We start from the raw sequence: 21217 nt of genomic DNA, 5'->3' as shown, positions 1-21217 counted from the left end.
GTGCACAATTACATGTAATGACCAATTATATATAAGACTCATTTATTAGATTTTGCACTGTTGTGTTGAAGATGGATGAGGCTAAATTCAAAGCACTGACAGACTTTAAAAGATTTGGAAAGATACCTCAGGGTCTTTCCAGACATGACAAATTCATATTTCTAAGAAGAGCTAAAAGCTTCATTTTTGAAAGTAAGTAATGTAAAATGTACATCTGGATTTAGTGGCTTCACTGGTTGTTCATAATGATTTGTATACTTTTTAGATGAAGCTTTGTATTATATTAAAAAAAGAAAGTACTTTGGCAAAAGTGGTCAGCAAGGAAAAAGTGCCCAAGAAATTTTGAAGAGCTCCACAGCAGCCCAATAGGTGCTCACTGTGGCATTCAAAACCCTGAATGCCATAAGCAAGCGCTTTTATTGGCCTGGTATGTCTGTGGACATAAAAAATGGGTGAGTTTAATATGTGAATCCTTCGTCATGTTTTCATACATCTATTATTCCATCAAAACTGATTTTGATCATATATTTTAGGTCAAACACTGTGCTGCTTGTCAAAAAAAGCAATGTTCTCTTAAGAACTCAACAGAATATACCCCTATCATGGTAATTCATGTTTTTATGAAAAACACAAGGAATATTTTTGTTACAGCAATTTTATATATTAAACATGAATGTTTATTAGGTGGCACAGCCTTGGGATATTGTGGGGATGGATTTAGTGGGAAAGCTCGAACCAACGAAAGAAGGCTACCAGTACATCTGTGTTTTTTGCCCCCCCTCCCTCCACATACACATTTGTACATAAAACTTAACACCAAATCATTTGATGTCTTTAATTTATTCAGCATTATAACTTCATTTCTTTATAGAAGTAACTGTGCAAATTAATATGTGGTATGTTACTTTAGCTACTTAAATCATGTGAAATGATTTTCGCTAACTAAGTACTACAATCTGTTATTTATCAGCTGAACAAGCAAAACTAAATATTGTATCAGATCTTTATGCCACCTTAGATATTTGTGTACAAGTTATCAAACAAAACTTTAAAAGACCCTGGAAAGGGTTTATAGCACATGTTAATGGTATATCCTAATGACAGGCAGGCAAATCAGTTGCTGTAATCATGAAATCAAACATAACATATACAATCTACAAACTATTGTGCTCAGATAAACAAAACTTCAAAAGCTAAAAAAAAATAGCTAAATGAGCTAGATCGCCACTGTCGCTGAAACATAATTACATTACGTAAAACTTTCTGTGCGGTGATGATCCTAGAGTGCACTGATATTTTCAGTGGCGCTTTAACGCGAAACAGGAAACTCATGAATATTCATGTATGCTCCGCCCAGCGTCACCGAAAATCTCAGACACCGAATATTTCAGAACACCGGACCGCAAGGGCACTTTACCGTCGGACCTCAAAGGGGCAGGGGCACCAGCTGGAGGGGCGCCACTGAGCGCACGGACTGCAAGAGAGGGGCGTGACTGGAAGTTGTCCAAATCACACAGAACCACGCGAGATGTCAAAACGAGAAAAACCTGAAATTATTCGTATACATTTTAAAATCTTGCTAAATATAAAGCTTTCAAGAAAACAAAAACAAAACACCATTTAGATTGTTTTTTGAGCCTTTTGAATTACAGGGACACAGGAAGTGTCCATAAACCATCTTTACATTACCATGTCATTTGTCATTATATACATTTTTGTTCTCATAAACCACCTAAACCAGCACACACACATAATATCGGTATATAAGCATGTACTGTCCATAATAACAATCATAACAAACTGATAACAATCATCCCGAGTCTCTCCTCTCATCAGATTGAGAATATTACAATCTCTTTGTTTGTCTGTCTGACAGTTTGTCAGAATAAAATTGAGAGAGAGAAAGTGTCTATGAAGCTGATCTTACTGAATTGAACAAAGATATGAAAACAAACAAAAAACTCTCGTTGTCAGCTGTTTGTTTTCTACGGAGCCCCGCACATGACATGCAATAAAAAAATAATAAATTGTGCACACGATTACTATTTTGTTCCCTCCATTTATAAAGCGTGTGCACGATTTAGCCTACTATTATGTTCCTGCATGGCCCCATAGTTTTCAGACTGTATGTCCCTGTTGTTTTTAGTTCTCTCTATTTCAGTTTCTCTGAGTCACATCTGAGGATATGTATTATTGGACGTTCTGCATTCTTGTAAAACCAGATGACTGCCAGACGTGGGAGACACAATTCAGAAAACTTCACATTGTAAAGAGCCAGAATGTACGGAGATAACTTTTGCCTGTCTCTGTGTGTAATATATCTTATATTTTGTTAATTCTCAAAGGGAGCTCGATGCACTCAAACTCAAAAGAATCTGCTGTCATTTGTTTTTCACTAAACATGATCTCTCTCACAAGCCCATCTGACAGCTAACCAGTTGAAAAAGAAAATGTAGGTATCTTTACATATGTTTTTTGTTGTTGTTGTTGTTGTTTGTTTGTTGAACTGCATCTGTTGGTGTTGTTAATATCAAGTAAAATTTGAAAGGCATTTAATGGAAAATCCAGATTATTCACTTGATTTCTGTTCTCTCTTTTGGTTTCTTTGCAGCTCGTGAATGAGGATGTTACTGGAGGTTCTGCATTCTTGTGCTACTCTTAAAAGAAAAGACACACTGAAGTCAAGACACAAAATCTATTAAGACTCCATGACAGCAAGAACACAGAAAACATCATTCAGAGAAATGATTCACTTGAGGATCCAGAATACAATGTTTTATGAAAGGAAGCTCAACTCACACACTCATGTAAGTAACTGATTAAATTTACGAATCATTTCTGAAATCCGTTTTATTTCACCAGTATGAAAACATGTAAGGATGCCTGCTACCTGCTGAAAAGATCCATCTGTAACTGATGGAGCCAGAGATTGATTATGCTGGTCAGAAGAGAGAAAAATGTCAAATTTCCTTAGCTGTTGTATTAGAAACTCCCACACAGCACTATTAACTATTTTTGTTTTCTGAAATTTAATTCCAAAGTAATTTAATAAAAATAAAAATATAGTGAAAGTATAGTATACTACATTTATATATGTGTTATAAATGTACATTAATTTAAAATAAAAACAAGCTTTTTGTTGAACTGAAGTCCAGACGACTGAGACAGTGACTGACGGCAGAGACATGTTCAGTATTTCTAACGGTGAAGATTGAGTAGAAGATCAAGAGTACAAGTGAAACACTTGTGAAAGTCAACTTCTGTCTCAGCTGTCTTGGATAAACTAAAGTAAATTTAAGTACGATTAACAAATATCTGGTGCGTGTTTAATATCGTCCACATGGTAGTGTTGACATCATTACGTCTGATTTCACCCGTAGCACGCATGGCGTACTGAAGTGGAAGAGTTGCGATACTCTTCATTGTTTGAAAAATAAGTATTTAATCGTAATTTCAGACATATTTATATCAAAATATTTAAACAAAACATATTAATATTATTGGGGAACCATGATGATCAGGTATGTTTGATGAATTCTGAATGAAATGCTATTTAGACAAACACACCTCAACGAGTTATCGAGGGCCTGGTTAGCGTGCTTGTCCGGCCTGTAGTGTTTGTTTTTCTTTTCTTTCAAATGCTTAATTTAAACTAGAATTAAGAGGGAAATCTTTTAAGCATCATTAATACATTATTAATTTATCATTAATCAACAATCAAGAGATTAATGTTCAGGCAAATAGCTACAATTGTTATTTTGTCTTTAGCAGTTAGCAACAGCAGTGTATCATCTTGAATCTGATTGCTTGTGCAGGTTTATTTGATTGTGATTTGATTTGTCTAGTCTTATGGTCTGTTCAAGGTATTTAATGTTTTGTCTGTAGGGTAAGATGGGTGTTTTACAGCATTTCGTTGTAAACTGGTGTATTGTCACAATTTAGTTAAAGATAGAGACATAAAATGACAGAATCTTGTGAAAGTGATAGCCACCACAAAGTCAGACTTACTTTGAGATCATTCTGGGGTTAAATACAGATTTAAAACCATAACAAGAAATAGTTTAGTAGCCATACTGTTTTTGAAATCAAATCATTGCATAATTATGACAGGAAACACCGGCATCTCACAATGCTTGGAAAAAACAGTTAATCTTTAAAAAAATAAAGCACATGCATAAACCAAACAGTTATTGAAAAAGCATGTGTCCTATTCTGTATCTCATATTTTAGAGCAGTCACTGCAATTTATCAAAGAAATCATTTAAATCTGTATGTGGGTGGGTGTGTGTGAAAAAAAAAAAATATATATATATATATATATATATAATATCAGATGTAACCCCCTTTGTAATCGCTAACATTTTCATAAGTAACTGTAATATAATTACTCCTTTTTTATTTTTTTTTTGGTAACTGTAACTGATTACAATTACATTTATTTTGTAATTAAATTATGTAATTTAGTTACATGTAACTAGTTACTCCCCAACACTGCATATAAGGATGCTATAGCTACCTGCTGAAAACATCTGTCTATAACTAATGGATACAGAGTTTGAGTATGTTGGTCAGAAGAGAGGAAAATGTCAAATTTGCCATCATTTCCTCAGCTATTGTATTAGAAACAATGAAACCATAATAAAAAATGAAAACATAAAAACATCGCTATATGTACAATGCTAATAACTGTGGAAACAGATCATGACAGTCTGTGAAAACAGTCCATAAATTTACAGTGAAACTGGCACAATATTTTGTAGTTTTACAAATGAAGATGAGAAACAAAACTTATTTTTATTTAGTAATTTGCCATTATCATTAGCATTTAGCATTGTCATCTGGTGTGCTATATTTGTATTATCTTATCTTATTTGTGTTATGTTGAAATAAAACCCCGTTGAGTCACAGTATTTAACAGGATCTTGTGTCTTTCTGTTCCTACAGCTGCAGCTTCATCTGTGTATTTGCAGTGCTGATAGATAAAGGTAAGGATCTGAACAACACACTTAAAAGTGCAGTAAGTGATTTCTGAGAAGCACTGCTGATACTTGTAATGACTTAAACAAACACACCCCTCCCTTCACTGTACTGCCCCTAAATTCATGAACATGCAGCACAAACATAGCCTGCGTCCCAATGTGCATACTATCCATCCTAAATTATATGTGGTAGTAGTAATTTTCAATACTATTTAGGGTGGATAGTATGCACATTGGGATGCAGGGATAGTTTTCATTAACACGTGTTCAGCTTTTGCCTGATTGTAACCTCTCTTTTTCCAGTGATATTCATCTGACTGTTTTCTCTTTGGTAATGTCTCAGCCGTCTCTCGTTCTACAAATCTCACATTTATTCAGATTCTCTCTCCTCTCCGTCATGAATGTAAACACCCGTTATTGCTGATTGGCTGCAAGAGTGTGGTGGTGCAAACAATATTTTTTTCAGACGCACAGAGCAGACAGATGGAAAATATTCTCAAAATTGTTTGTTTTGGTGTTGATTGCATTTATCAGTAGTGTTTCTCAGAAATCACTGGCTGCACTTACTATAAATTCATGCCACAGACTTTCTTTTCTAAAGCTTTTCTCATTTCAGTGAGTCTGCAGGTCACAGTAGAGGCTGTTATCGGTGGTTCTGTTGTCCTGCCGTGTTCTTCAGCTGAACATGATCTTAAACTTCAAGACATTGATGTGTTTTGGAGACACAATGGCAGCAAGATTGTGTTTGATATAATCAAGGGTGAAGATTCACTAGAGAATCAGGGCCAATGGTACAAGAACAGAGCTGAAACTTTCCCTGAAGAGTATGTGAGAGGAAACTTCTCCATCAAACTCTCTGGTCTCACTCACGCTGATGCTGGAAAATACATCTGCCTCATCACCCCCTCAGATGAACAGGAGACAGTAGAGCTGATCATCAACGGTGAGTGAAAACAGCTGCATGATGTTTTTAATCTAAAGTTTTATGCTTTAAAATCTAAATAGACTAAATGATTGATCCAATATTAGCTCACAAGTGATGTTTCAGTCTGAAAGCTGCTGTATATAAATGATATGGATCTGTTGTCTTCATCACAGTGCAGTAATATTGTTTTCTCTCAGACTTTTTGGTTGCAGAAACAACAACAGAAAAAGGAAACAAATCCACTGATCAAGAAACCAGACCAGACCGTGTCGAGAAATCGTGGCTTTGGATCCTGGTTGTCATTCTTTTAACCATAATACTGGGTTTACTTTTCTTTCTAATTATCTTTAGAAAAAAGAAAAAAGCAAGCTGCTTTATGTCATGTGAACATGGCCTGGGTTCAGACGCTCATGAGGTTGTGAGCCCTGTCCCATGTTATAAATCAGTAACTGCTGATGATCGTGATGAAGTAGCAGATGTGCAGCTTGGCGCACTGACAGCAATTACATGAGCTTTCGCGCTAAACAAGGAGAAAAAAGGAAACGGGAACATTTTTAGCTGAGGTTAAAGGAAAATGAGGCTGTCAATATGATGCTGCCTTAACAGTTCTGTACTGCAAGTGTTATATATGTATATATGTTAATATGTAGTGAACATATTCATACTGAAAATGTATTATTTTGTTCAAATCTGCTTCAGTATTCTCAAGTATTTACAGAGTATTGTGTTTCATTGTATACTGATTGTATACTTTAAGACCCAATAAAATGTTTAAATGTAATGGCACCTGTCAGTGTTTTATTTTTTTTTTTTTACACTTTTTACTAAAATTGTATTACATTTAATAATTTAGTAGACATTTTCTGTTTCTGCCACGGGACTCGCATCACGAGGCAACTAGGAATCACTCAAGCTTCAATCCTGATCTGACCCTCACGAAGACCTGAGAAGAGATGATGCCGACCCCCCAGAGGTCCTCAGATGATGCCAAACCTCTGACAACATACAAAAATACCAAATTTTGCTGTAAGTTTAATCGCAACCTATAATCCTTGCAGTTAATAGAGTTCACCGTCTTTTTGATTACATGTAATTGAATACATTCACTCTACCACTAATAACACTCCTAATTATAATATATGTACAAACTTTTTTTAAATTTTTTAAATTTTATTTTTTTGTAAAGCTGCTTTGCAAGGATTTGTATTGTGTAAAGCGCTATACAAATAAACTTGAATTGAATTGAACAATTCTATGCAAAGCAACATTTCTCATAAATATCTCTGTAAAACAATTCCATTATGCTTACTTCTTTTTCTTTTTCGCAAGGTTTCTGGTAAACCAAAAAAAAAAACACTGAAACAAACTATTGTTTATTCTCAACAATCATATTACAATGTGGAAGTTAAAAAGAATTGATAATGACAACACCTTTATTGACATTTTGAAAACAACAAAATATGTTGTGCAAAATATGCAGAATGCAGTTTAACAGGTTATAATGAACTCAAAACAGAAATCTGTCATATGTAGTATAAACAGATTATTAAAAAAATAATAATAATAAAACAACAACAAAACTATTTAGTTTGAGTTAACAACTCTCTGTTCATATGAACTTGAGGCCAGTATTGCCTCCCAGAGCTGTTTCAAGGTATACTGCCGTCCACCCCTCATAGATCTTCCTTTTAAGGATGTCACAGGTTCTCAATAGGATTGCAGCACTGGATTGTACATTGTCCTGCATGAACATCATCGTCTTTCAGAAGGCACAATTCTTCTTATTACACCATATCAGAAAATGGCCAGTTATGAACTCTACATATCTAGCAGAGATCATTTTGACACCCTCAGAGACTCTAATGGTGCTTTTCCACTGCATGGTACGGTTCAGTACGGCAGACAACATGCAGACATATGGTGAGGCTTCGTGTCCTGTTTTGACATTACACTAAATGTGACCCTCTCTGTGAAATCCAGGCTAAAGTCTTGTTATCTCTAATTATGAGATAACAAGCATCAAAGTTGGATTTCAACCATTAATTTCGCTATAATTTCAATCTTTGACATGGCCTTACTCAGTCATTATTAAAGATATGAAGGTTAAACTTCCACACAATGTTCTTGACCTTATGAAGGATGATTTTTTTTTGTTGTAGAAAACAGTAAATCACAAAAAAAGGACTTTAGCTGGGTTTTCACACAGAGGGTCACAAATATATGAGGGGGCCCCTACTTTCACGGAACATAAAATTAAGGTCTCCTGTCTGCTTTTGGGTGGCGGGCTGGAGACACAGCCAAAAAAGGTAAAATGGCAATGTATGAAATGTTTTGAACACGCCTAGAGAAAAACTGTATAAAAAGAGCGTACGGACATAGATTCGATAGATTACTCTGCAGAGTTCTCTCGGCTTCATTGTCTTCGATAAATAAAGCCTATCTTCTGGCATCAAAACTCCCAAGACTTCAAGAGTGATTCATCATAGAAAAGGTGGAGGCCACCACAACATTTCATCTCACTTCCCAATATCCCTGCCCAAATCATCACTCGCTTCCTCTTTGCTGACCTTTCAGTGTTACTTCTTGTTCACATGACTGTCACAAGGTTTCCTATAGGCCTATAGTCACGGTGGAGAAAGCTGTAATCTGCATTTGGTTTTTAGTCACATGGTCAAGGAAGGGATAAAAAAAGATTGTCACTGTTGCTCTGTTTTTTCTTTGCTGGGGCCCTCTTCTCGAGTCTCTCTTTCTCTCTTTCTCTCTCTCTCTCTCTCTCTCTTTTAATTCAACATTAACATTAAAGTGCTACCTATTGCAATACAATATAGTCACTCAATAGCAATGTTATCCAACCATCTTTTCACTTGTGACAGTGTTTATATCTCCAATGGTGCCACAGTAACTCCACGCTTTAGTGAATGTAAAACACTGGCATCAGCTGACACGCAAACTAAACACGTATCTATGTATTTAATAACCTGATCACTATCAGAACAGGATTCAGTGTCATTATGTACATATACTACAGAAACACAATACAACAATGAGATAATGCATGCAATACAAATGTTTTGATTTTGCATGGAAGGTATTTCTTGGAAGAATAGTGCTTTATGTTAAATAATGTTATCGGTGGTTTTCTTAGCCAAGCAAATCGTATTAGATATGTTCCCTCTTACATGCTTCTGGTTTAAAAAAAAAAAAATAAAAACTTAATTGAAGACTCAGAATATACAGTTTATTTAAAAGTTTATTTTGAACAGTATCTCTAGGTATTTGCCTAATTTAGATGTAGAAGAATATCACATACAGCCTACATAAAGCAGGAAGCTTGTTTCCTCATGAGGACGAACAACAGATTTTGGATATTGCCATCTTTGTGGGGACATTTTGTCCCCATAATGTAGGGTATACCTGAAACAAACAAACAAACAAACAAACACACACACACTGTCCATATCAGCCTATATAATACAAAAACACAATACAATGCTGTAATACATACAATACAAAAGGCTTGCATTCATGTTATTTCTTGGATGAATAATAAGTTAAACTGAAGGCAGATATTAGCATTAGCATAACATGATAACTGAATGAAAAGAAACGAGCAACACACAACCCTTGTTTGCTCAGCAGTAATGTCTGAAAGGGGGATTCATGACAAGGCTGCATGTTTGGGATCTGCATGAAAGAGGATGCAGCTGGAATTTCTGCATTATTTTCATATTCTTACATTGACCACAAACAAAACCAATGACGAGACAGTGTTTTCACATCAAACCAGATACTCACTCGCTCTTCTGCCCCAAATAAATCATTTTTATTATCTATTTTTATATCCATCTATAATTTATAAACAGCCTCATTGAGACTAGAGCATTACTAGTGAACATAAAAAAAAAGTATTAAAAACTATTAAAAACTTCATTTATTAATCTTTCACACACTAGTGAACATAAAAAAGTAAATTAATACCTCAAGCATCCTTCGTAAAGCAGCCCTTAATTTGCTTCAGTTATGACTTTCATCAGGTAAATGTCTGGGTTCAAAAGTTCACCATCAACTCTGAGGAAGCATGTTGAGGTAGCAAAGTTGTGTTTCCCCCCAAAAAAGTTGATTAATTATTCTTTGTTTTTATAGAGCCATTAGCTGTGTAATATATTGGCTGAATGCACAAGATTGAGTGCAAATAAAATCAGTGATGAAAATTTAAATATAATTAATATTTTTGTGGGAATTATTATTATTTTTTTTAATTAAATGTTACAAATCTCCAAAAAAAAAAAAAAGTGTTTAAATGAACATTGTATGTTTACTTAATTGTAATTCATGTTGTGATGTTGTTACCAGGTAGTGGATAAGTTGTATTAATAATATGTCATTATATGACGCATTGAGTAGGAATTTGGGCTCTCGGTTATTTTTTTTAAAAATCTTAATAATTACATGATTTGCTCATTAATTCATATAATTAGTTGCAAATAATTATGTAGCAATATTTGCTGAGAAAATGCCCAAATACAAATGCCCCAAATAAACAATTAAAATATTAATTATCCTTTTAGACAGTGACGTAGACGACACAAAAAAGTGGCCTTTCAAAACGTTAATGTTGAATGTTTTAATTCTATGACTCTCTTCATTAATTCAGCCCATTCTTGCTTTCTGTCTGGAATATGTTTCTAACCTCTGCATCACATTGTTATTAAGTGATATTTCACCCAAAAAATAAGATTCTCATGTCGTCCCACATGTTCATGACTTTCTTTCTTCAGATGAACACAAGCAAAGATTTTTAGTCCGTGTAATGCAAGGGGACAGGACCACTATAGAAACAACACAAAGTGAACACGACAATCAAGTTAAAAATATTAGTATTTGTAATTTTCTTACATATGCCTACTGTTTCACTTAAGAAGACACTGATTCATTAACAGGGGTTGCATGCGTTACTGTCATATTCACTTTGTGTTTTTGAAGTAAGATGATTTAGTTTAGATGATTTAGATCTTAGTTTGTGTCCATCTGATGAATAAAAGTAAAATAATAAAATTATATATATATATATATATATATGGGATGGCATGAGGGTGGAAAGGATGGAGTTTCCTTTTAATTCCTTTCCCTGCAATTTTTGTGTGTGTGTGTGTGTGTGTGTTCCACTGTGCTGCATTTCAATTGTTATCGCTGCACTAGATGTGTGTTTGACCTGTAGCATTGCATTTTATTTCGTTTTCTCCCTTTAACCATGCTTCTGTATGTCTTTCAGAAAAAAAAAAAAAGTACTTCTACTTTTTTAATACTTGAGTACAATTTAAAGTTGTACTTTTTTACTTTTACTCAAGTATGTTTTTGGTCAGATACTTGTACTTTTAATTGAAAAATTTTCACTGAGTATCTTTACTTTCCCTTGAGTAAAATTTTTGAGTACTTTTTACACCTCTGCATATAATGCCATCAGGTTCCAGCTCTGAAAACTGAATCTGTGGTTAAGAACCAGCCTGATGAGAACAGACTCCAAAAACAATCTGAACACATGATAACACACGACAAAAACACACACAATACAAAAGACTCAGCTCGTGCTCAAAAGGCATTTCCTGTATAAACAATACATGAAATAATGATTAACATGATCATAATCTGAAAGAATATTTGTTTATAGTAGGAACCTGCTGAAAAAGACTAGACCAATGAGTTGACCGAGCCTTTTTAATTATTTTTATACTGGTACTTCGTTTACTTGACTTGACTTGACTTGACTTAGTCACTGACTATTATCTTTCTCGTAATTCTGGATGATCAAGGAAATGTTGGTTAACTTGGTTATTATATCATAGTTAATCTATTTGTTTATCATGAATGACCTGCAGAGAGCAGCAGAGGAGCACCGATACAAACAGAATAGATTTTCAAGTGTCTAAAAATATCACGTTAACAGTGTTTACAGTCATTTGATCTGTCAGTGTAATGAAAATAAGCAGCATCCATATGCAGAGTTTATTAATCAATATCAAACGAGCAGAAGCAGCTGCTGTGCTGAATATTGCTCCTTGTGTCAGTAGTAGGCTATACATTTATACAAAGCATCAATAAAAAACACTGATATTAACAAAAGTGAAAGAAGGTTTGTAGCTTTGTCATAATTGTTTTGATTATAAGCTACTGTATTTGAAAATAATATTTATCTCACACACAAAAAAGGTTGAGGTTTATAAACTAACAGTGGACATTAATATTCAAAGGCTGTTTAATGGGATGTTTTGCTTTGAACATCATTTTGATCTTTCCTTGTTTTTTTACCTTTAGACTAAAAATATGTAATACGATCAAACTTTCTTTTAGAATTATAAATGAAAGAACATGTGACACAAAACATGTAATGATTATTTAAACACTATTTTAATTGTTGCACATTCACAGAAATATAAACTTCAGTCTCAAGTAAGAAGTTGCTTTACATGTTAAATATGTATATCTACAAACAATCAGCATCATATCATGAAGTACGCAGTGTTTATACTGCAATGCTGCTGTTTCTATTCGAGCTTCATAAACTGAGATACAAGTATAAATGTTTTATAAAACCTTCACTCGAGACAAAGGTGACAGACGCCGTCAAACGATCAACTGATCAAACCAGAGCAACACATTTCTGGTTTTGGTTTAACACTTCAGTTCAGTTTATCTGTGACCTTATTCAATTTCCGCACCTGAACAAAACTGAAAAACATAAAGCATTGTTTAATTTGTGTCTTTGTTCCGTTTCATTATTTGTGCTTTTGCTTGTAATTTGTATATTTGTTCTTTTTCTTCTGAACACAAAATTATAAACAGCAAAAATATGTTTTAACATCAAAACAGTTAGCAAAACAAAGTAATATGAAGGAGAAGTATATTGGATGTTCAGAATAACTGTTTTTCTTACAAATAAATAAATAAATAAAAATATTTCCCACAAAAAAGCATTTTTTCCCTTTATTAACAAATAGCAACATTCAACATATAATAGTAAGACTTAGCCATTAATATTAAACATCTAGCAGCCTTTGACCTCTTTAATTTATTGTTAATTTATTGTTACATACAAAAAACATTTTAAAGGGTAAATGCAAATGAACTTGATCAAAAAAAATAAATAAATAAATATAAAAAAAACCATCAGACTTGTTAACTAAAGTAATATTTACCAATTAGTCTGACAATGATGCTTAATGCGTAGCCGATCTGTTTAAACTCCAAAACTGTATTTTCTCTGGCTGCTAATGCTGGAAATATTAAATGTTATTCAGATATTCAATATTTAGTTTAATAGTTTGTGTACGCAAGTCATCAAGTTTTATTTCTAAACAATGTTCTAAATAATATTTTTTACTGGAAAAGTGTGACAACTAGCCCCAGTTTTCCCCAATACTCTTGATTTTGTAAAACTATTTATTCTTCAGAAAAATCCACATCATATCCAAGAACATGTCATATAATTATACACAGATGCTGTTGACTTGATGACTATTTTTATTGAAAAGTCCCCTCGGCGCACTGAAAGAGTAATGAAGAAAACAATTAGCAGTTCAGCTGCACTTAACTAAAATTAACCCGAAAAACAAAAACAAAAAAACAATTCACTGTTTATTTCCAACCGGCTTCAGCTCACCTGCCGGGAAGTTTCAAGCAGTCTTGAGGAGCTTGATCGGCTGCTTCAGGTGTGTTTGATTAGGGTTGTTGCTGAACTCTTCAGGATAGTGGGTCCCCAGGAACAGGGTTGAAGACCTCTGGGGCCTGTACTATGATGGTAGTTGAACAAATTCAGAGTTATAGGATAAATTTTGAGTTGACTAAACCAAACCACTCCAATCTGGCTTTGTTGGTACCATGAAGCTGATCATCAACTTTCTCTGTCAACTCAGGCTTGATCCTGAGTTAATGGAGCGCGTGCACATGAATGTTTGACATCAGCAGCAGACAGCCAATCACAACACAGAGCAAGTGTGATTCACTTCTCGCGAGAGAGCCAGCGAGATTCAAAACTCTTTTGTTAAAGGTTAAGATATTAAAGAATATGAGGAATTTAAACACATTTGCACATCAGTGCAGTCACAAGTGAAACTTGTGAAGTTAGTTTATATAGTTGATAATATAAAGCGATAGAGACTCAAACACGTAAGGTCACATGTAGCCATTTTTAAAGTGTTATCTATTTATTCTACCACTTATTTATATTACATATGATCTGTTTATATTAATATTCATTTAAAATAAATGCTTTATAATAATTATTCAATTAAAAGTGCTTGTGTGTTATGGAGTAATAATAATATAAATCATATTATAATTATATAAATCATATGTAAATTGTAATTATCATTAACGCCAGACAATTTTGTTGTGTGTGTATATATATATATATATATACAGTATATATAAGGTACTTCATAGTGAGCTTTAATTTGTAGGAAGAGAGACTGGGGGAGTGACTTTTTTGTGTCAGACATGTGTCACTTTGCTCACATCTGATTGGTCCAATTTCAGTTTGAGCTCTCTAACCCAGAACATAACCTGCCCCGGAGCAGGTTAGCTGTGCAGTGTAAGTTACTATGGCAATGAATGCTGCTAAAAGCCAAGCCACTTTCATGGTATCTAAAACCCAGGATTGGTGCAAATTAAACTGAAACTTACCTGGCTAGCCAGCTAAACCGGCTTCATGCTACAGGCCCCTGGTGTATAGTAAGCTACAGGCTACCAACTTTTCTTTATATTAATAATTAAAATAATTTAATTTACGACCAGTTCAATAATTTTGAACTAATCATGGTGACATTAAAGGGATAGTTTACCCAAAAATGAAAACTCACCCTCATGTCGTTCCAAACCTGTAAGACCTTCGTTCATCTTCAGAACATAAATTAAGATATTTTTGATGAATAAAGAGAGCTCTCTGACCCTCCATAGACAGCAATACAACTGACACATTCAAGGTCCAGAAATGAAGCACAGAGATCGTTAAAATAGTCCTTGTGACATCAGTGGTTCAACCGTAATTTTATGAAGCTATGAGAATACGTTTTGTGCTCAAAGAAAACAAAAATAACAACTTTATTTAATAATTTGTCTCCTCCGCGTCACCCTGTATCACCATTTTGGAGAGTATGCACGAGAGTGAATAATTAATGACAGAATTTTCATTTTTGGGTAAACTATCCTTATAAGGACTAACAATAAACATTTTATTGTTTTAACAAATATCATGTTCAAAAAAAAATAAAAATAAATTAAAAAAAATTACATGCTGAATTGTTCTTTGTATTATACATTTTTGATTAAAATGTATATGTGTACATTTTAAATTTTACCATAATTATAAGTCAATTAAAGAAAATGTTAAAGGCCTGTTCACCCACAAATTAAAGTTTGCTGTTAATTTATTCACCCTCGGGTCATCCAAGATGTAGGTGGCTTTTCTTCTTCAGTAGAACAGTAAAGGAGATTTTTAGCAGACATACTGCACTGCTGCTCTTTTTCCATTGGTGGTTAAGACTGTGAGAACTTTATTAAAATAAAGATATTAACTCTGAACTCGTTTCACAGTTAAACCTCCACTCTAGACAAAGGTGAGAGTCGTCGGTTGTCAAGTGTCAAAGCCAGTGGAACATGTGTCTGGTTTTGGTTTAGCACTTCAGCAGCTGAGTTTAGTTACTGTGTAGTGTTTTTATTTTTTATATTATTATTATTATTATTATTATTATTGTTGTTAATTATATAGGTTTAAAGGTTTTACACAGTCATAAACTCCAAATTCTTCAATATTGACATTATTTAATATGTTGAAAATATTTTGTTATTGAAGCAAAATGCTGTTTATAGCTATTATACAGGGACTGTAGTGATAATCAGCTAAATATCTTTCTCATAGATTATCAAGAGTAACATACTCAAACACACACAAAAACACACACACACGAAAATAATGAAGCAACTTTATAATAAACACATTTTTAAAAAATCGCTTCATTATGAATTCCAGGTTATAACATCTGAAATGTGTTTTTAGAATAAGGGTGTTTTTCATAAATATAAAGTATGTGAGTTTGAAATATTGTTATTGTATTTTTATTATGTACTATTTACATATAGAGAAGCTAATTGTTACAGGAAGGTATTAATGGCAGTCATATTAAAATATTTTCCAGCATGAATCTGAAATAAATACATTTAAAATATAAAGATAAGGTTTTTTTCCCATCTAGAATATATTTCTGTCATTCATTTATTAGCACATTAAAAAAAAAAAAAAAAAAATCTTTCTTCCTATATACAAATAGATGTTTTCTCAAAATAAAACATTTTGAAAACCCCAGCAGACAGACTCTACACATTTTAAACCGGGCACAGAAAAACAAACAAACAAACAAACAAACAAACAAAAAAAACAACCGAGGGCTAAATTAGAGAAAAGTACAAGCCACAACATTTCATTCTACAGACTTTATCATCTTATGAGCATTTAACTCTTATTTAACATTATTATTTATTTATTTTTAAATACAGGTTTCATTTATAGGCATCAATTAAAAGAAACCTCAACCTTTTTTGTGTGTGAGATAAATATTATTTTAAAATACAGTAGCCTATAATCAAAACAATTATGACAAAGCTACGAACCCCCTTTCACTTTTGTTAATATCAGTGTTTTTTATTGATGCTTTGTATAAATGTATAGCCTACTACTGACACAAGGAGCAATATTCAGCACAGCAGCTGCTTCTGCTCGTTTGATATTGATTAATAAACTCTGCATATGGATGCTGTTTATTTTCATTACACTGACAGATCAAATGACTGTAAACACAGTTAACGTGATATTTTTGGACACTTGAAAATCTATTCTGTTTGTATCAGTTTCCTCTGCTGCCCTCTGCAGGTCATTCACGATAAACAAATAGATTAACTATGATATAATAACCAAGTTAACCAACACTTCCTTGATCATCCAGAATTACGAGAAAGATAATAGTCAGTGACTAAGTCAAGTCCACCAGCTAAACGAAGATCGTACCAGTATAAAAATAATTAAAAAGGTTCAGTCAACTTGTTAATCTAGTCTTTTTCAGCAGATGAAAAATGGCATTATATGATGTTTTATATTTACTGTAAGGAGTGGTGTTGACAGAAATACATATAACATGAAAATAAGCATATTTTACATAAAATATGGTACATTTAGAGGTAAATAAATGTTTAAAACACCAAAAATCACAATAAAATGCATACATTTATATTTTTTATTTTATTTTATCAAAGACAGTGATATGACATTTATTATTATTATTTTAATTTGGATCACACCTGAGACCTTTTGTAAGGACAAATTAAGGGATGCTTTACGAAGGATGCTTGAGGTATTTTTATTTTTTATTTTTTTTATTTGTTTAAGGTTCACTAGTGTGTGAAAGTTCACTAGTGTGTAAAAAAGGAAATGTTTAATAATAATAATAATAAAATAGTTCACTAATGCTCTAGTCTCAATGAGGCTGTTTATAAATTATAGATGGATATAAAGATAGATAATAAAAATGATTTATTTGGGGCAGAAGAGCGAGTGAGTATCTGGTTTGATGTGAACACACTGTCTGGGTATTTTATTTTATTTACTTTAGTTTAGTTATTCGCACTTAATTTAGTAATTCCTTTATTTACTCTTCTATTTTTGTCAAGTTTAAGACTTCTGACGTGTTATATAACCCAGACTTTTTTCACTTTTAAAAATTAGGTTTTGTTTCTTATAAAAATCGCCTCTAAGCCACAGAAAAGGTTGTTTGTCTTGTTTTATTTTATTTTAGTAGTATAATACCTTTATTTACTCTTTGATTTTTGTCAATCTTTAAACTTTCTAGCCTGCTATAACGGTTCAAACTCATACGCGCGCATGTGAGCGGAAACCGGAATGAAAGCAAATGTTTCGGACGTCTTTGGGTTTTTCAGCCGTAGACGCCTAAACGTTTTACATTATCGCACGAAATGTAAATACTTCGTCTCATGCAGGGGACAACGAAATGAGTACGACACATTGTGTCTGGACGTATGATTAACGACGCGTCCGTATCAGATCGAGAGTTGCTGTAAAACATCTAAAGGTGTTTCTGGAGACGCAACTCATTTGCAATCTAACGAGTTTTTTTGGTGTAGCTGTTCATTTATCAAAGGATGCGTCCCCTTTTGAAGTTTTTATATGACACATAGCTGGTTAAGTTAAAAGTTAGGTATAGTTTAGGAAGAAAATACTCAAACATAAATACAAACATACACAAACAATCCCCTACATTTAAACATTTAAACTTTTATGATGTCTCATACAAACCTTTTACAAACTTGTGAACTTTTAGAATCACACTGGGTATCTCTACAAGATGATGAAAAGCAGCATGATTAAACAACAATATAACTATTGTTTTAACAAATAAGTTAAGATTTGTAGTTTTTATATCTCTCAAACCTAAAACATGAACCTCTAAAGCAAGGATTAGAAGCAGTCAAACGATCCTGTGATGAATACAGAGAATTTCTTCATGAATTAGACTGAAAATGAATTGTCATAGGTTGTTCGCAACAAAAGTCATTCCTAAACAAGGTACTACAAATGCCTCACAGAATCTTTACAACAGATTAGACTTTCTCACTTTAAAAATGGTATTATTAACCGTGGGGTTTAAATGCAGCATTTTTTTTCACAGTATAATGCTTTATTTTATTAAAATAAAAACAACTGGTCTATATAGGTTTATTTCACTAAGAATTGATCAAATAATTGACAGAGGAAATAATACAAATAAACGATAAGTCCATTTTATCAACCCCCCGCCTGATGTGTCTGATGGTTTGTGACAAATATCTTACTGATACAATTGTGTTAAGATGTTAAGTATGTGGTAAACATGTGCAAAGTTCATTACTACTGCTAAAAATAGTTTAATAAACCACAAACACTCACATGAAAAACAAACACACACACACACACACACACACACACACACACATACTAAAACAACCCCTGCAGTTAAACATTTCAACTTTTACGATGTCGTATAAATACACTTTTACAAATAAAAACTTTTAGCATCACACAGGGTACCTCTACAAGATGATGGAAAACAGTATGATTAAACAATGATGTAACTTTTGTTTTAACAAATAATTTAAGGTTTTGTAGATTTTAGATCTTTCACACCTAAAACCGTGATGAGGATCAGAAGTTGTCAAATGATCCTCTGATGAATGCAATGCGCTTACAGAGTTTTTTTCTTTATGAATTAGATCTAAAATAGACTAAAATTAGCTGTTGTAAGGTTGTTTACAACAAAAGAGTGTCTTAAACAAGGTGCAACAAATGTTTCATCTTTACAACAGATTAGACTTTCTTTCTCACTTTAAAAACGGTATTATTAACCATGCTGTTTAAATGCAACATTTATTTTTTCACACTATAATGTTTTATTTTATTAAAATAAAAACAATTGGCTCTTTATAGTTTTATTTCACTAAGATTTGATCAAATAATAGATATAAGCAACAATCAAATATTTGATAACTCCATCTTATCACCCAAACTGTGTCTTATGGTTTGTGATGACATCAGAATCAGAATCAGAATCAGAACGAGCTTTATCAGTCAGGTATGTTTGCACATACCTGACCAGGACCTGAGACAGGACAGGACACAGATAATAAAAGAATAATATACAAATAGACAATGTACAAAATGGCAAAAACGCAATATATAATATAGACAAATATGTATGTACAGTTATGATATGTGCAAAATTGAAATAAAACAATAAGCATGTGTTAAGATGCACGTTACGTATGTGTAAAATGTGTAAAGTTCAATATTACTGTTAAAAATAGTTTAAAAGGCCATTTTAGCTTTCATATAGGATTCACAACCACACTCAGTTGCTTTTTGTGTAACAGAGACCCGCCCCCGGGGGGCAGATGAAAATAGAATGTATGAAAGACTTTTCTTATTATAATAAGATATTATAATGACGGACTAAAAACTTTAGATTGATTAAAACAACTGAGGTTACGCATTTCTCTTGAATATGTATACAGTAACCAGTGAGTACATGAAACATTATTGTGTAAATACACATCCTTGTAAATTCAGCATGATTCTATCATATTAATCAATAAAAAGAACAACGGTTTGTTGGAAATAAAAAATTAAAATAGTGTTGTGTTTCTAAGTTAGAATGTTTATAGTGTGTAGTAAAATCTTAACTTTAACCTAAAGCATTTTCTTTCAAACTCTCTCACGCAAGCACACGGCTTTCCCACAAACTCCCAACAACATACATAAGTTTTGTTTTATCATCTAGAAACCCTATAATGGTGTTATGTTTTGCATTATTACAACTATAGATGCCGAAGAGGACATTAACCTGTTTAATCTGTTTAAAATGTGAACAATATCACTTAAGACTAGTTTGACAAACAAGGGTATGATCATAAAACAAGCCTGGATCCAATTTGAAACATTCTAACAACAACCATTGCAGCAAATGTATTCAATCAATCAATCAAACTTTATTACATACTCAAGGTCCAGATTTAAAAAAGACAGTAGACAGCATATACAACCCATAGCATCTATCACAGACATAAAGAGTTACAAAATACAGCAATACCGGTGTCTCCACAACTTTGACTGATACCGTGTAGTACTAACCCCTATATTTGATAAACCCACAATAATCTCATTTTTAGAAGCATTAAGCCGACAGGTAAAACTATACATAAGATTTCGTAACAGTGTTTTAAAAGTGATTACTCTCGCACTCACAAACATTTCACTTGCACTATGACATCTAGCCCTCCGTAGTAAGATTCTCCTTGCATCATTATAAGCTACTCGCGGCTTTTGTAAACTAGATGCTCTGTAGTTACACCGCAAAATGAGTATAAAGTTTTGTACAGTATGCTTTGAAAAGTGACACCTTTACCTCATCTGAACAGAAACTAAACTTACGTAAAGTATATTCGCCTGCATATACATCATATGGCGTAGCCTGTCAATATCCTCAGCATCTGTCACGCGTTCAGTGATAAAATGTCCGAGGTATTTTACTTTCGCACACACACAGTGAGACTCTTGTTAGACAACTTAAAACTGGAAAATGTATATTATAACACCGCAGTAAGATAAAACTCTGGACGAACAACTTATATTAAATATTATTCATGGAAACTTCTTTGAAACGGTTCCGGTTTCAAAGCGTAACGCTATGAAAAACTTTGCGGTTTATATCTCACAAAG

General features: G+C 33.2%; 1 protein-coding gene across 1 annotated transcript; it reads left to right on the top strand.

Annotated features, from left to right (window-relative positions):
- Nucleotides 1-1619: 1619 nt before the first annotated feature.
- Nucleotides 1620-6672, top strand: LOC131530538 (uncharacterized). Its single transcript, XM_058760866.1, has 5 exons — nucleotides 1620-2452; nucleotides 2612-2807; nucleotides 4945-4985; nucleotides 5596-5922; nucleotides 6102-6672. Exons 2-5 carry the CDS (start codon nucleotides 2779-2781, stop codon nucleotides 6413-6415), a joined length of 711 nt encoding a protein of 236 aa, XP_058616849.1. The 5' UTR covers nucleotides 1620-2452; nucleotides 2612-2778; the 3' UTR covers nucleotides 6416-6672.
- The last annotated feature ends 14545 nt before the right edge of the window (nucleotides 6673-21217 follow it).

This window comes from Onychostoma macrolepis, chromosome 22 (assembly GCF_012432095.1).
Source record: "Onychostoma macrolepis isolate SWU-2019 chromosome 22, ASM1243209v1, whole genome shotgun sequence".
NCBI lineage: Eukaryota > Metazoa > Chordata > Actinopteri > Cypriniformes > Cyprinidae > Onychostoma > Onychostoma macrolepis.
This window is presented reverse-complemented; position numbering and strand designations above follow the sequence as displayed.